The sequence below is a fragment of the Macrotis lagotis genome, chromosome 1, assembly GCF_037893015.1.
Source record: "Macrotis lagotis isolate mMagLag1 chromosome 1, bilby.v1.9.chrom.fasta, whole genome shotgun sequence".
Taxonomy (NCBI): Eukaryota; Metazoa; Chordata; class Mammalia; order Peramelemorphia; family Peramelidae; genus Macrotis; species Macrotis lagotis.
In genome coordinates, this window is record NC_133658.1 from 563,405,602 (window position 1) to 563,420,124 (window position 14,523).

The 14,523-nt window shown below is 34.6% G+C and overlaps 1 protein-coding gene across 11 annotated transcripts in view; it reads left to right on the forward strand.

Annotated features, from left to right (window-relative positions):
- Window positions 1–14,523, forward strand: part of SLC35A5 (solute carrier family 35 member A5) — a 55,206-nt gene that overhangs the window by 36,304 nt on the left and 4,379 nt on the right. For all 11 annotated transcript variants that reach the window (XM_074214490.1, XM_074214491.1, XM_074214498.1 and 8 more), the window contains 3 exons: window positions 539–637; window positions 3,852–3,985; window positions 12,238–12,305. In XM_074214490.1, coding sequence (XP_074070591.1) covers window positions 539–637; window positions 3,852–3,985; window positions 12,238–12,305 — 301 coding nt within the window. The remainder of the gene's footprint in view (window positions 1–538; window positions 638–3,851; window positions 3,986–12,237; window positions 12,306–14,523) is intronic.

Sequence of the window (14,523 nt, forward strand, 5' to 3'; positions counted from 1 at the left end):
TAGGAATGCTTTGAGAGCAAAGATGTTTTTACCTTTTATTGTCTACCCAATGTTTAGCACAGTGCCTCACATATAATAGGATCTTAATAAATGCTTGTTTTTGATTGTTTCTTCACCTATAAATGGGGATATTTATACTCTCTACTTCATTTAGTTTTCATAAGGAAATGCTACATGAATGGCCAGATATATTCCAGTTTTACAAATTTTCTGTTGAATAAGCCTGAGTCCTTCTGTCCTATTTGCTGTGTCCCTGGCAGAATTGCTATTTTTCAGAATAGCCCCAGACATACTAGCTTTTCCTGCTCAGCACCTTAACCCCACGCCCCCTGCTAACCAGCTCCCTTTTATAGATTGTCTCTCTCTATTAGAGTATAAGCTCCTTGATAATAGAGACTATCTTATTTAATAGGGAAGTTTGAAAGAGGGGGAATGTTTTGTTAGAAATACATTTATAATAAATACTTCATAAAACATTTGTCAAATTAATGACTATATTATTGCTAAATAAAGTAAATTCCTCTCTATTCCCTTCTAGACAATAAATATGATTATCTTCCTACAACTGTCAACTTGTGTTCTGAACTTGTGAAGTTGATCTTCTGTATGACTGTGGCAGTCTGGGTTGTGAAGAAAGGTAAGGGAAGCTCATCCCTTAAAGTCTCTTCATTAAGTTAGATTTATAGATGGCACACTAGAGAGAGTACCAGGACTAATGTCAGGAAGGCTCAGTTTCCAGAGTTCAAATTGTGCCTCCCACATCTACTAGCTCTGTGACCCTGGATAAGTCACTTAGTCCTATTTACCTGTAAAATGAACTACAAAAGAAAGTGGCAAACTACTCCAGCATCTTTGCCAGGAAAACCCCAAATGAGGAATGACTAAAGGGACTGAACAATATCAGCAGTCTAGATTTTGAAGGGATCATCTTATCCAACCTTGTTTTACAAATGGGGAAACTTAGTCCCAGGAAGCTGGCCACATGTTCTATTCAATTCCCCTAGTATTTTTGAAGCACCCACTTTACACACAGAGGCAAAAAATGAAAAAATATATATATACAATATAAATATAAGGCCTCTGTCAAGAATCAGGAAGGTGCATTTTTTCCTCAGGTCGAAACTTACATCACATTCAATTTCTTTTGTTGTTCTTTCCATTTACATTGTTGTAGTCAAGATGTAGAGTAAGGAAGACCTGGTTTCAAATAAAAATCATCAAAGAGAGTAATTGTGCATTCATGGCTAGCCACTTAACCTTTGTCAGTCCCCATTTCCTCATTTGTTAGGTGGAGAGATTAATAGCAACTACCTTAGAGGATAGTTATAAGGATCAATTGAAATAATGTGTATAAAGTATTTTCTAATCTTGCAGAATTATAAAAATGTTATTATTATAGCCCTTATTTATATTGTTTTCCTGATTCTTCCTTCACTCTGCACCACTTAAGCCTTCCCATACTTCATATTCTTTGTTTCTTATAACCCAGTTTTATTCCATCACATTTGAGTACCATGGTTTATAGAGCTATTACTCAATTGGTGACCACTGATTCAATAATAAACTTTTAAAAGTTATTTGTATAAAATCCCGAGTTAATTTGAGGAATTGCTTGTTGTCTCTTCTTAATTGAGTTCCTTTTAAGGACTGATTGATTTTGTGCTTCCCCAACATCTCTTGATCTACAATCAAACATGTAGTTTCTTTTAGGAAAACTGTCCATCATAAATTCCCAGGTGAACTTTTTTAGGCATGAAACATGTATTTTAAACTTGTGTTCTGTTAATTCATACAATAAACCATATTTTGAATTTTTTTAGAGAGAATGAAACAGCCATAATATTTTTTACAAAAGGCATCCTGATTGAAAAATCTGAAATATTTTTTATCTTTCATAATCTTTTTAATGTAACAAAATCAATATTCTTCCTAATAAGATCATATTACGGTTTCTTTACCTGATGTTAGTTTGAACTAACTAAACCACAAGACATTTTCTTTATATCTTGGAATTGTTTGCTGTTCAATAAATGCCCTATAGTTTATCTGATAATTAAAAAATAAGTGGGCATAATCCTATTTATTGAATACTATTACTTAATTATGAGCTATTTATGTTGTAGATGCATATTAGATTACATATACTATATATTTTCTGTAGTATTTTCTCTGAAAAAGCATTTTGAGAGTGCCAATCTCAAAATTGAGATTCAAATTCTAGTTCTGATAATTATTACTGTGGGACTCTATAGACTGCTCATGTAACTTTGTCCCTCAAAAATTTCCTAGGAAATCTTTGTTGAGGAGGGGCGAACTTTCTATTCTGATGAATTCATGGAGCATTAAAAAATCATATATCTAATCTCTCATCCTACATCTAGGCTTAATATAAACAAATAATTTCTAAGAAGTAGCCCAAGAAAAGACTAAGCTATTGTTTAAATTTGATTTTTTTCAATTACAAGCAAAAGGAGTTTTCAACATACATCCATTTGCAAATTTATGATTTCCACTTTTTTTTCTACCACCCTCTCTTTCTACCTCCTCCTCTACCCACCATGGCAGTGGACAATCTGGCATAGGTTGTACCTGTATAATCCTGTTTAGAATATTTCTGTAGTAGTCATGTTGTGAAAGAGAAATTAAAAGTAAGGTGGGGTTGGGAAACCATATAAATTAAAGTTTCTTAATCCAATACTCTGGATGGAAAACATGGAAAAATGCATGGGCATTTTTATGCTTTGTTTGAACTTTGTGTCATTTTTGGTCTTCTCTCTTTCCCCTTCTTCAATGGTATGGCTTCCCTGAGATTTTTGAAAACTAGGGTAGGAAACAATAATATAGATTACTCAATTGAAAATTAAGATTAGTTTTACTTAGTGTCACAGAGGTGAGTACAAATTTGAAGTCTAATGCATCTTTTTGAGACCACAATGAGAAAATATGTTTTTATTCAAAACATCTAACTTTTTCCTTCCAACTCACAACCTTATTCTTCCATTTTAGTCTCATGCCATTAGATATAAAGCAAAATCATGTACAGAATCCTGGATCTCCTCAGTTGTTACTTCTAGGATTTCAAATAAATAGAAACTATGCTCATCACTTTTACTGTGTTTCCCCAAGGGGAGAGAAGACATATAATAAGTGTGATATATAACATTAATTTGGGGCTATATTTTATTAATAAATTTTATTTTCTTATTCAACAGTTTAACATTATATTACCATATCTAGACAAATTTATAAATCTTTTTCTAAGTATTTATAGAAGCAAAATCTAGTTTAGTCTTTTAACCTAAAGTTTGATCATTTTCAGTAATATCAGTTCCATATCCATGTTTATCTTTTCCTAGATCTCAAATAAATAGAAATTATGCTCATCACTTTCACAGTGTTCCCCAAGAGGAGAAAAGAAATACATTAATAAGTGTGATGTATAACATTAATTTTGGCCGTATTTATTATTAAACTTCACTTTCAACATTCTATCAACATATCTAGACAAATTTATAAATCTTTTTCAAAGTAAATATTTTTAGAAGCAAAATCTTAAAGTTTGATCATTTTCACCAATATCAGTTCCATATCCATTTTATCTTTGCCTAGATCTCAAATAAATAGAAATTATGCTCATCACTTTCACAGTTTTCCCCAAGGGGAAAGAAGACATACATTAATAACTGTAATTTGACATACTATTCAACATTCTATCAACATATCTAGACAAATTTATAAATTTTTTTTCTAAGTAAGTATTTATATAAGTAAAATCTAGTTTAGCCTTTTAACCTAAAGTTTGGTCATTTTCAACAATATCAGTTCCATATCCATTTTATCTTTTCCTGTAGAGGGCTGTCAGTGTAAAGATTTTGGATATGCTTCTTGGAGAGAATTCTGCCATTATATGAAGTGGTCCATTCCTGCCTTCCTTTACTTTTTGGATAACCTGATTGTCTTCTATGTCCTGTCCTATCTTCAGCCTGTAAGTAAACTTGACAAAAAAGAAAAAAAAGTCATTATTGAAGCAACTCAGGAAAGATAATCTCTGTACTATTCTTTTATTATTATATTTGTTAGCTTTGGTGGTCTTATATTGAAATTGGTATTGGTGCTCCTTTTCCCCTGTCACTGACATCCTTGTGTCAGCTGTTTTTTAAAGTTCTAGACCAGAAGTTTTGTAGCAAACCTATTTAGGGCAGTCTATAATGTTGACAAATTGTGAGGGACAGACCTGGATTGGCACAGTTCCTGTGTTAGAGGAGGGAAATCCTCTGATTGTAGACCAGTCTTGGTAATCCAATGAGTAATTAATTTCCCTTTCTTTAATCTATACAAGTGTCAAAATGATTTCTTAAAGCCCAAGTCTGACCAATTCCTCCCCACCCCCACTTACTTAATGAGTAAACTTAATGAGTAAACTCCAGTGATTCCTCAGTACCCTCACCCCTTACAACCTGACCCCATCCTATCTTTCAAGTCTCCTTAAGTATTACTCTCCTCCACCAACTCTTTGGTTTCCTCACACAAAATCCTATCTCTTGTGTCTTTGCCTTTGCCTGGAATGTTCTCCCTCCTCCTTTTTGTCTTTTGTAATCCCTGACTTCCTTCAGCTCAACTTCCTTGACTCAGATGTCTCCTTCTACAGTGGGCCTTTACTGATCTCCCCAGATTTAGAACCTTCTCATTTAAGGTTATTTTCCATCTACTCTGTATGTGTACCTGTTGATATGTTTACTTCCCTATCAGGATGCAGATTTTTGAGGGAAAGGATTATTTTTTTCTTTTTATTTTATTTTCAATGTTTAAAAAAATGTCACCACATATATAGTTAGCACTTAATTAAATGCTTGTTGATTCATTGATTGAATTCAGCCATTTTTAAGCACCTATTTTCTGTGAAAACCTGGGCACTTGAAATGTGTTCTGCCAATTACTGTGGCTGAGTGGAGGTGAGGTTAATAAAGAAGGTTAAAAAAGAAGACACTCCCTTGGAGACATCAGCAGTAGTACTGTTCTAGGTACAATCTTGGCTTGCTTTAACTTATAAACTTCTTTATACCTGATACACCTGTTCTGTAGCTAGCAAATTTCTGCCTACTGTTCATGTATTCCTTGTGATTAAGAATTAACCATTGAGAAAAATGTCTTTTTCCTTCCTGCCTCCTCTTGTATTCTTAATTCTATTCAGCTCAACTTGAATGCTTCCTGGTCCCTATCCTTTTCTGTCTCAACAGAGGAAATCCTGTACTCAGCCCTGAGGAAATCCAATGCTTTTGTTAATACTTTGTCCCATCAATCTCAATTTCTTTCTCATGTTTCTTACAACTTCTGGGACTTATAGGAATCTCTCTTTTGAAGATATCTTTTCCCTTGCCATTCTTTCCTTTGGGGGTGCACATAGAAGCCAACTGGAATAGTCAGCATACAAATACTCCTGAAATACTTCCAGTTCATCTTCACCATTCTCTCTTGCTTTGATATTTGCTTCGTATATAGAGCATCATTAAAATTATTTTTTTTAATTAACAAATTTTTTCTCCTCATCCTACCCCTACCTCATGGGTGGGGGGGGGGATTCCTTGCAAAAGATATACATAGCAAAACAAATTCTCTGATTGACTGTTTAAAAATGTCTGATTCTGTGCTCTGAATTTATCACCTCTTAGTCAATAGATTTGTTTGTGCAAAATTTTTTAAATTTTATGTAATCAATACTGTTTTATTTTCTGTGATCTTTCCTATCCTTTGATCATGAATGTTTCTTTTTCTCATAGATCTTAATGACAGAGAAATTGAGGATGCCATCCCAATGCCATCAGGGTTCATTTAAATTAAAAACTCATGATTGACCCTAGGGGTGTAAAAGCTCAGACTTTTATTCAGAGACCTGCCAAATTCACTTATATTACAGACCACAAACAGTTCAGAGATTAAACTCATCTGGAAGGAGAGCTACTTAGGTACACACTGAATAATAAAGGGCCAGGCAAGAATGCCTGAGGAAAAGAGGAAAGGATTAGGAAAACAGGCATAAGAAATAACTGGACTTAAACCTGGAGTTGCCATTGTTAGTTATGGACCAGGAAAGAAGTAGTCTTGTTGAAAGAGAGAAAGAAAGAAAGAAAAAAAGCTTTGGTCAACCTAGGTCCAAGGAAGAAACCTAGAGGAAAGAAGGGAGAAGGAACCAGCAGAATGCAGTGGAGAGAAAAAAGAAAAGCGTAGATCAACATTAGTTCTACGTACTAATCTTTCCTGACCCAAAGGGCACGACCTTCAAGTCCAGCATGGCAAAAGATTATATCATTTCTCTGTGCCCTACCTTCAATCTGATAAGTATTTTTTCCTCCTATTTCTTTGTTTATAATGTGTCCCTTTATCTCTAGGTCGCATGGACATTTGGAGCTTATCTTGGTATTGAATATGGGGTGTTGGTCTAAATCTAATTTATTCCATATAATACTGTCTAGTTTTTCTAGCAGTTTCTACCAAATAAGTCCTTACTTCAGTGACTGGGGTCTCTTTGTTTATTGAACACAAAACTATTAGATTCCTTTGCCTCTTTATGTTGTGTACCTGTTCCACTGATTAACCTCTCTTTTAACCAGAGCAAAATTGTCTTGAGAACTAGTTTGAGTTCGGGTACTACTAAAGCCTCTAGGGCTCCTTCATTCCAATTCTTCATTATTTCCCCTTGAAATTTTGACTTTTTTGCCTTCATATTTTATTCATAATATGAATTCATCACTATTTTTCCAATTCCATAAAGTAATACTTTGGTAGCTTGATATGGCCTGAATAAGTAAATTAATTTAGGTAATATTTTTATGTTGACTAATTTTATCACTTTATTTAGGTCTATATAATATTCAGATTTATATTACTTTTATTTTCTTCTCAGTAAATCCTTAGTACCTAATTTACAGTAATCTCCACTCCAAACCTTGCCCTTATTTTGGGGATTTATGTCTTTGTATTGATGACCCCATAAACACCCCAGGCTTCATAAAGCTTATCAACCTCCTCAGTTCTGTTTTTTTCTCTCCATTATATCTTAGCCACTGACAGGGACAGTATCCTTAAAGCCTATTATCATCTCAGACTGATGCCGAACTAAAAAAAAAAATCCCTCTCAAATCTATATTTCCTGGTAATTTTCTCATTCTTTCCTACAGATTTAATCTGTTTTAAAAAAAGCAGCAAAGCACAGTCTTTATATTCCTTTCCCTTTGCCCTTAAATTTTTAAATTCTGCTAACCTTCATTTTAAGAACATTTACTTTAGGAGCATTGAATTTTAGATTTGTAAACAGGAGACTCTTAGCTGCCTATTCCAGCCCTTCCATCTTTAGACTGAGGTCCAAAAGAAAATCGTCTCTCATCCAGGTTCACACAGAGAATGTGGCCCCCTGGTTCCAAGGGCAACATCAGTGTTGGCATTGCACTATTTTGTCATTTTTAGTCCTTCTCCTGGTTACACAATACTGCTGGAGTAAGTCACAAAATCATCCAGATTGGACTCATGACAAATCCATATTGTCTAACTTTATCAGAGCCCTCATAGCAATCATTTTATTCATTTATTGTTTCTTTTTTAAAAAGTTAACAAAAGGAAGTTTACTAAGCTATACAAACGTGGAAAGGCTAGATAAGGCTGTATTCACTGATAGACTTATATACAGTTTACCTGCTAGTGCAGGTCAGTAGCCTAAGTGAAGAGCTTCTGGTTCCTCATGTGCTGCCTACGTTCTTAAGCCACTAGGAACCTGCATTTGGGATCAATTAAGGTAATTAAGGTGCAAGAAAAGAAAAAAAATGCAAAGTAGTTACCAACAAGAATTTCTTAAGAACTCAGTACATATGACTTATTGTGTTAAGTCTTGTGTTATAAAACCAAGAAGTGGTAGTAATAGCTAGCATATATGAGACATGCCAGGCTCTGAGTGCTAAGCACATTGCAGATATTGCCTCATTTGGTTCTCAAAACCACCTGATGAAATAGAAGCTATTATCCCCTTTTATACAATTGAGGATACTGAGGCAGAGATTAAATAACTTTCCAGGATCACAGAGCTACAGTTGTTTGAGGCTGGATTTGAACTCATGTCTTCCTGACCCTAGGTCCAGTGGATCCCATGCTCTGTCTGCTAGGAAAGAGCATGTGACCTATTCTACCCAGCTGCCACTAAGTTTTCCTCTAATTGTTATTTCCTTCTGGTTCATAATGGATATATTTAATCTTTTTTTCATTTTCTACTTTTGTCTGTTATTTTTATGCCCTAATTTTGTACCGTGTGTATGACTAAAAAAAAGTATACTTCTTCATATTTCTATTAAGTAGTTACCAGAAATAAAGCATATCTAACTTTCCTAAAATTCTCTTCAGATCTTTTGACCTCTTTATTAGTTATCTTTTGATTAAATGTTCCTAGTTCTGAGAGTGACTTGGATACTCTTGAAAATATTGAGATTCCTGACTCTTACAGTTTTATACTATCTCTTCCTATGAGTCAATTAACTTTCTTTAAGTATTTAGATGGGCTATTAGGGCCATCATGTGGCACAGTGGATAGAGCATTGGGCCTGGAGTCAATAAGACTCATCTTCCTGAGTTCAAATCTGGCCTCAAACACTCACTAGCCTTATGATCCTGGCCAAGTCACTTAACCCTGTTTGTCTCAGTTTCTCACCTGTAAAATGAGCTGGAGAAGGAATGGCAAACCACTCCAGTATCTTTGCCATGAAAACCCCAAATGGGGTTACAAAGAGTCAGACACAACTGAAATAACTGAACCAACACCAACAACAACAACAAATATTTGCTACATATATATATATATATATATATATATATATATATATATATATATGTATGTATCTTGAATATTGGTGATGATGTTTGTCTTTAATTCTTCAAGAAGACCATGACATCAGGGAGGTGATGCCATGACAAGCATGTGAATTAGATTTGAGTGAGGGGGTGCTGTGCTAAGACACCAACCTCACTTTTTCCTCCAGAGCCATTTGAGTTCAGTGGCCAGATATAAATCAGGATGAATGGAGTTGGCCCTGGATGTGAGGCAATTAGGGTTAAGTTACTTGATCAAGGTCCCACAGGTAGTAAGTGTCAAGTGTCTGAGACAGATTCAAACTCCAGTTCTTCTGACTCCCAGGTCAGTGCTCTATACACTGCATTATCTAGCTGCATTGAATATAGTACTTTTAAACTTAATGAAATTTCTCTATTTACCTCTTTTAATCAGTCCATTTTTACTTGTTGCCTCATCTGAAATCATGATTGTTATCCCTGCTTTTTTGTATTTGGAAAATGCATAATAAATTTTACTCTGGTATTTACTTCTTTTTGACCCTTTCAGTTTCAAATGTTGGCCTCTGCTTTCTGATACCTTCCTCCCTCCATTTTACAAATGAATTCATCTTAATCACATTCATAGTTAGAATTGTTACTTGTATTCCCTTTCTTCCTATCCTGTTAATACCCTACCCTTCAAAGATAATTTATGTTGCTTAGATCTAATCCCCTGCAATTTCCTTCCTCCCTTCTCCCTTTCCCTCACTAATCCTCATGTTACATTTAATATATTTCTTCATCAGACCATGTTTATATTTAATCCTCCTTTGTCAATACAGATGAAAATGTGCTTTTTGTGCAGCTTCTTTCCCCCTCCTTTTATATTTTGTCATCTTTTTTTTGTACACTCCATTATGTGATAAGTTGTTGCCCCCTTCCTCCTTTTTTCTTCCCTAATGTATTTTTTTCTTCTCTTGTCCTTTTATTCTCAGGAGATTATCAAAATCAAGCTATTCTTCTGCCCTCTGACTTATAGCTCTCTGTGACTTCTGAAGAGACACTTTTAGGATTTACACTTCAATATTGTAAAATTCCTTCCAGTTGTTCTATGTGTTTACCTTTCTGTGCTTCTCTTGATTCCAGTGTTTGTATTTCAAAATTCCTACTCAGCTTAGGTCTCTTCATCAGGAATACTTAGAAGTCCTTTATTTCATTAAAAAGCCCCATTTTCCTCCTCATAAGGTGATAATCAGTTTTGCCAGATAAGTTATTCTTGCTCTTAAACCTTTACCTGTTTGCTTTTTGAAATATATTCAAAGTTTTCCTTTCTTTGACACTCCTTGGCACTGGGTCTGAGACCCAGATAATCTATATGCTCAAAGACTTGCCATTCTGGTTGTTCTACTCACATTGGAGGATGTGTTAACTTGATCTACAGGAAAGTCAAACAGTTTCTTTAACCAGATTGTCCTTTCCCTAGACTGTTGTATGCTTTCCCAAACTTCAATGTTAACTTAAAAATTCAACTCTCTGAGAAAGGCTTCTGTTAGGAACTTGACACATGCCTTGGCTCCTCTACCATTTCACTGTACCAATAGCACCTGCACTTCTACAAACATATGTTGTTAATAGGTCACATTCTATCTGTGATTTTCAGACTTCTCTTTATAAAACATAGGAGACTTCTTCATAGTAGATAGGTCCAGTCCAAGAGGTTAGTGGGGAAGACTTATGTTGTGACCTTGCACAAGTCTCAGCCTCAGTTTCCTCATTGGTAAAATGGGGATAATAATGCATTTACCCCTCGGGGTTATAAGAATCAGATGAGATAACATGGTAAACCCTTTGCAAAACCTTAAAGTGCCATTTCTTTCTTTTTTTTTAGGGTTTTTTTTTAGGTTTTTTTGCAAGGCAAATGGGGTTAAGTGGCTTGCCCAAGGCCACACAGCTAGGTAATTGTTAAGTGTCTGAGGCCAGATTTGAACTCAGGAACTCTTGAATCCAGGGCCGGTGCTCTATCCACTGCGCTACCTAGCTGCCCCCTAAAGTGCTATTTCAATATTAGTTATTGCTATTCACACTTAACTGTTATTTCATCTAACCAAAACCTTATGCAGGGAGTCCCGAAGGTCTTAGTGTGTTTAAAGTTCCTTAAGACTCCTAGGACTTTATACTTGAACTGTATCTAGAACAGTTATTCAGTAGTTTAACACAGTAATAGATGTTTGGTGAGGAAAATAAATTTATAATTTAAGTTGCACACTAGCCAGTTAGAATTGTTCTCTTTTTTGGAAGAGGTTTTCATAAGAGTTTGGAGGAAATATTAAGTTAGTAATGTCTGTTATTCATACTTTTGTAATATATTACTGATTTTAAAAACCAAGATCTTTAAAAATTGAAAACATAACTGTTTCTAAATGATTGAAATAATTTATCATAAGTTCTTTGATTTCAAATTGAAAGGAACTTCAGAAGGACTAGTCCAATAGATGGGCAAACTAAGACAGTGACTTGCCCAAGATCAAAAAAATGGAGGCAGATAAAGGATTTGACCCCAGGTCCTCCAACTTCAGAGAGCAAATGGTCTTTCATTGTACCATATTTCCTCAAAAATCAATAAATCAGCTCTCAATTTTGAAGAAGCACTGAGAACATAATGAATTAAAGTCTGAAAATTTAGTTCAATTCCTTTCAGTTTATTAACTTTTTAACTAGCCTGGTTGTTGTTCAGTTTTTTCAGTCATGTCTGACTCTTCTTACTTCATTTGGGGTTTTCTTGGCAAAGGCACTGGAATGGTTTGCCAATTCCTTCCCCAGCTCATTTTACAGATGAACTGAGGCAAGCAGGGTGAAGTGACCTGCCCAGGGTCACACAGCTAGGAAGTGTCTGATACTGGATTTGAACTCATTTGAATGAGACTTCCTGACTTCAGGCCCAATACTCATTTAGTGTTATAGCCATCTGCCTCTGACTGTTCTAGAAGGAAATAATTTGTTCCTTACCTGTTTGGGGGCAAAATAATAACTGTCCTATGCCTATAGAAATCACTGAGAAATTGCAAACATTCAGAGAATTTGAGATATGCATTGTCAATATGAAATTTAATGGAAATTGCTATTTTACCTAGCTTCCAAAACTAAACCATTAGAATTAATGTCTATCTCTGAATCTGCACATGCAGATTGTTTACATGAGCAGTCCCTACAGTTGAGCTTGAATTTTCAAGGTCTGCCTAATATTTGATTATATCTACATAAATTTACCCAGCAATAACAACGTAACTTAATTCTCTAGTGAAAGAGCTGCCCTAATAACCTCAATATTTTGACCAGAAAGCTTTTTTTGTCAAGTGAACACCAAGTTGAGAGATTTCTGAGGTCATTCCTTTGTTTCCATTGTAACCCTATCTTCTGCTTTTTTTCTAGGCCATGGCTGTACTCTTCTCAAATTTTAGCATTATAACAACAGCTCTTCTATTCAGGATAGTGCTAAAGTAAGTAACTTTCTGTGAAGTATATATCATACTCTAAAACTGCCTCACCCTGTTTCAGATGATATACCTCGAACATCATAATCTCAAAGTCCAATTTGGATTTTATTCCTAGTTGTCTTTGTTGTTTCGGGCAAGTTATTTAATCCATCTGAAATGCAAGGAAACTCAAATCACAGCACTAGTGAAAATTTGACCAAATTCCCTTGATAAGGTGCATTAAGTAGTTTGAGCCCTTCTAAAGAAAGATAAATGTGCCAAGGATTGTTAGTATTTTATTTTTGAGGGTCTGGCTTTCTGCAAATCCTTGTATCCTTAAGGCTTCTCAGCTCCATCCATTTTTCTTCCTCATCCTCCCATTCCCCCAATTTGAATGTGAGCTCCTTAAGGTTATTGTCTTGAGTTCTCTATTTGTATCCCTACACCTTTATTAGCACAGAACTTAACACATAGAAGCTTAATAATTGCCTTTTCATTTATCTTTCTAAAGCTTGCTGTGCAAACATGGAAAGCCATGAGTTTCCTGATATGTTTTTAATTTGGGAGAGATAGGGGACTACAAAATGCTTATGTGATATAGTAATTTCTTTTGAAAACTAGCTTTTCTTATTTTAAAAATATCTTTAGAGACAGGAAATTTGATATGTTACAAATAGTCTATAGAGTCTATAGAGTAATAATAATCATAATCATAATCATAATCATAGGCCTAAACTTTACACAGTGGCTCTATCTTTCCGATCCCTGTGGAATAAATTATCTCATTCTATGCTAGTTAGAAAATTAGCAAACAGAAATTACCTATCTATATATCATTTTTAATAATAATAATAATAATAGGATTTGGGCAGCTATATGGCACAGTGGATAGAGCACCAATCCTGGAGTCAGGAGGACCTGAGTTCAAATGTGACCTCAGACACATAATAATTACCTGGCTATGTGACCTTGGGCAAGTCACTTAACCCCATTGCCTTGCAAAAAGCAAAAATAATAATAATAATAATAATAATATTAATGTCATTAGGTATTATAAACTTCTAGATGGCATAGTGAACAGAGTATTGGCCTTGAAGTCAGGAAGACCGTAGTTCAATTCCAGCCTCAGACACTTAATAGTTGTGTGACCTGATTGCCTCAAAATCCAAGAGTTATCTTGAGTTGTCTTGATTTATATCTGGCCATTGGACCCAGATGGCTCTGGAGGAGAAAGTGAGACTGGACACTTAGCACAGCACCCCCTCACTCAAATCCAATTCATTTGTTTATTATAGCATCACCTCCCTGATATCATGCTCTTCTTTGAGAATGAAGGACAAGCATCATTATCATAAACTTTCTTAACTGGCACTGTTTCAAAGAACAATAACTAAAGTATCCTAAATTAAGATAATGAACAACAAATTTATCTATTGTTTTTACTTTGTCAAATGTTTCATATTCATTATCTCTTTTGAGGATTACAACAAACTTATAAGGAAGAGGTATTATTTTTCACTTTTATGGAGAGTTAAATGGCTTGCCCAAACTCAGAGAACTAGCAAATTGAAGAGATGAGACTTTTTGATGGCTTTTGAGTCCCAATCTAGTCTTTTTTTCCTAACATATCACACAGCCTCCTTTTGGAGTTTATTGTTCTTCTGGTCTTTAATCCTACTTAATTCTCATTTGAATTTATTGACATGTTAATCAAATGACAATATATTAAGTGCTAGTCCTTTTTATTTTTAACATGGTTTTTTTTTTCCATTTCAGTCACATCTGTATGAGACTCTGAATAATCAGTTTTGATATAAAATTCCCTGGCTTTTATTTATTCAAGGAATGATAAACAATATGATAGCTTCAGCAACTCTCCAAATCCAAGGAATTCTTGAAGATTTATCCTTTGCCCATAAGAAATTTTCTTTAATGATCCTTAAGGGGGGAAGGTGTGGGAGGAATCTGCATTGAAGTTCATCTCATCTAAATTATCACAGTGCTGGCTTTTTAAGTAATTTCTGAGTCTTTATATGTATTTATTTATTTATGAATTTTGAAACTGAAATTCTTAACTACCAGATAGTTTATGGAGCTTTTCAGTAATATATTATGAAATATTTGCCAATTACACCCAGTTTTATGAATAAATATATTCTTTAAAATAACTTTGTCAAGCAAATATTTGTGGTCTCAGTAGTATTTTCTTATCATTTTCCATTATAAAATTGGATGTGTTTTT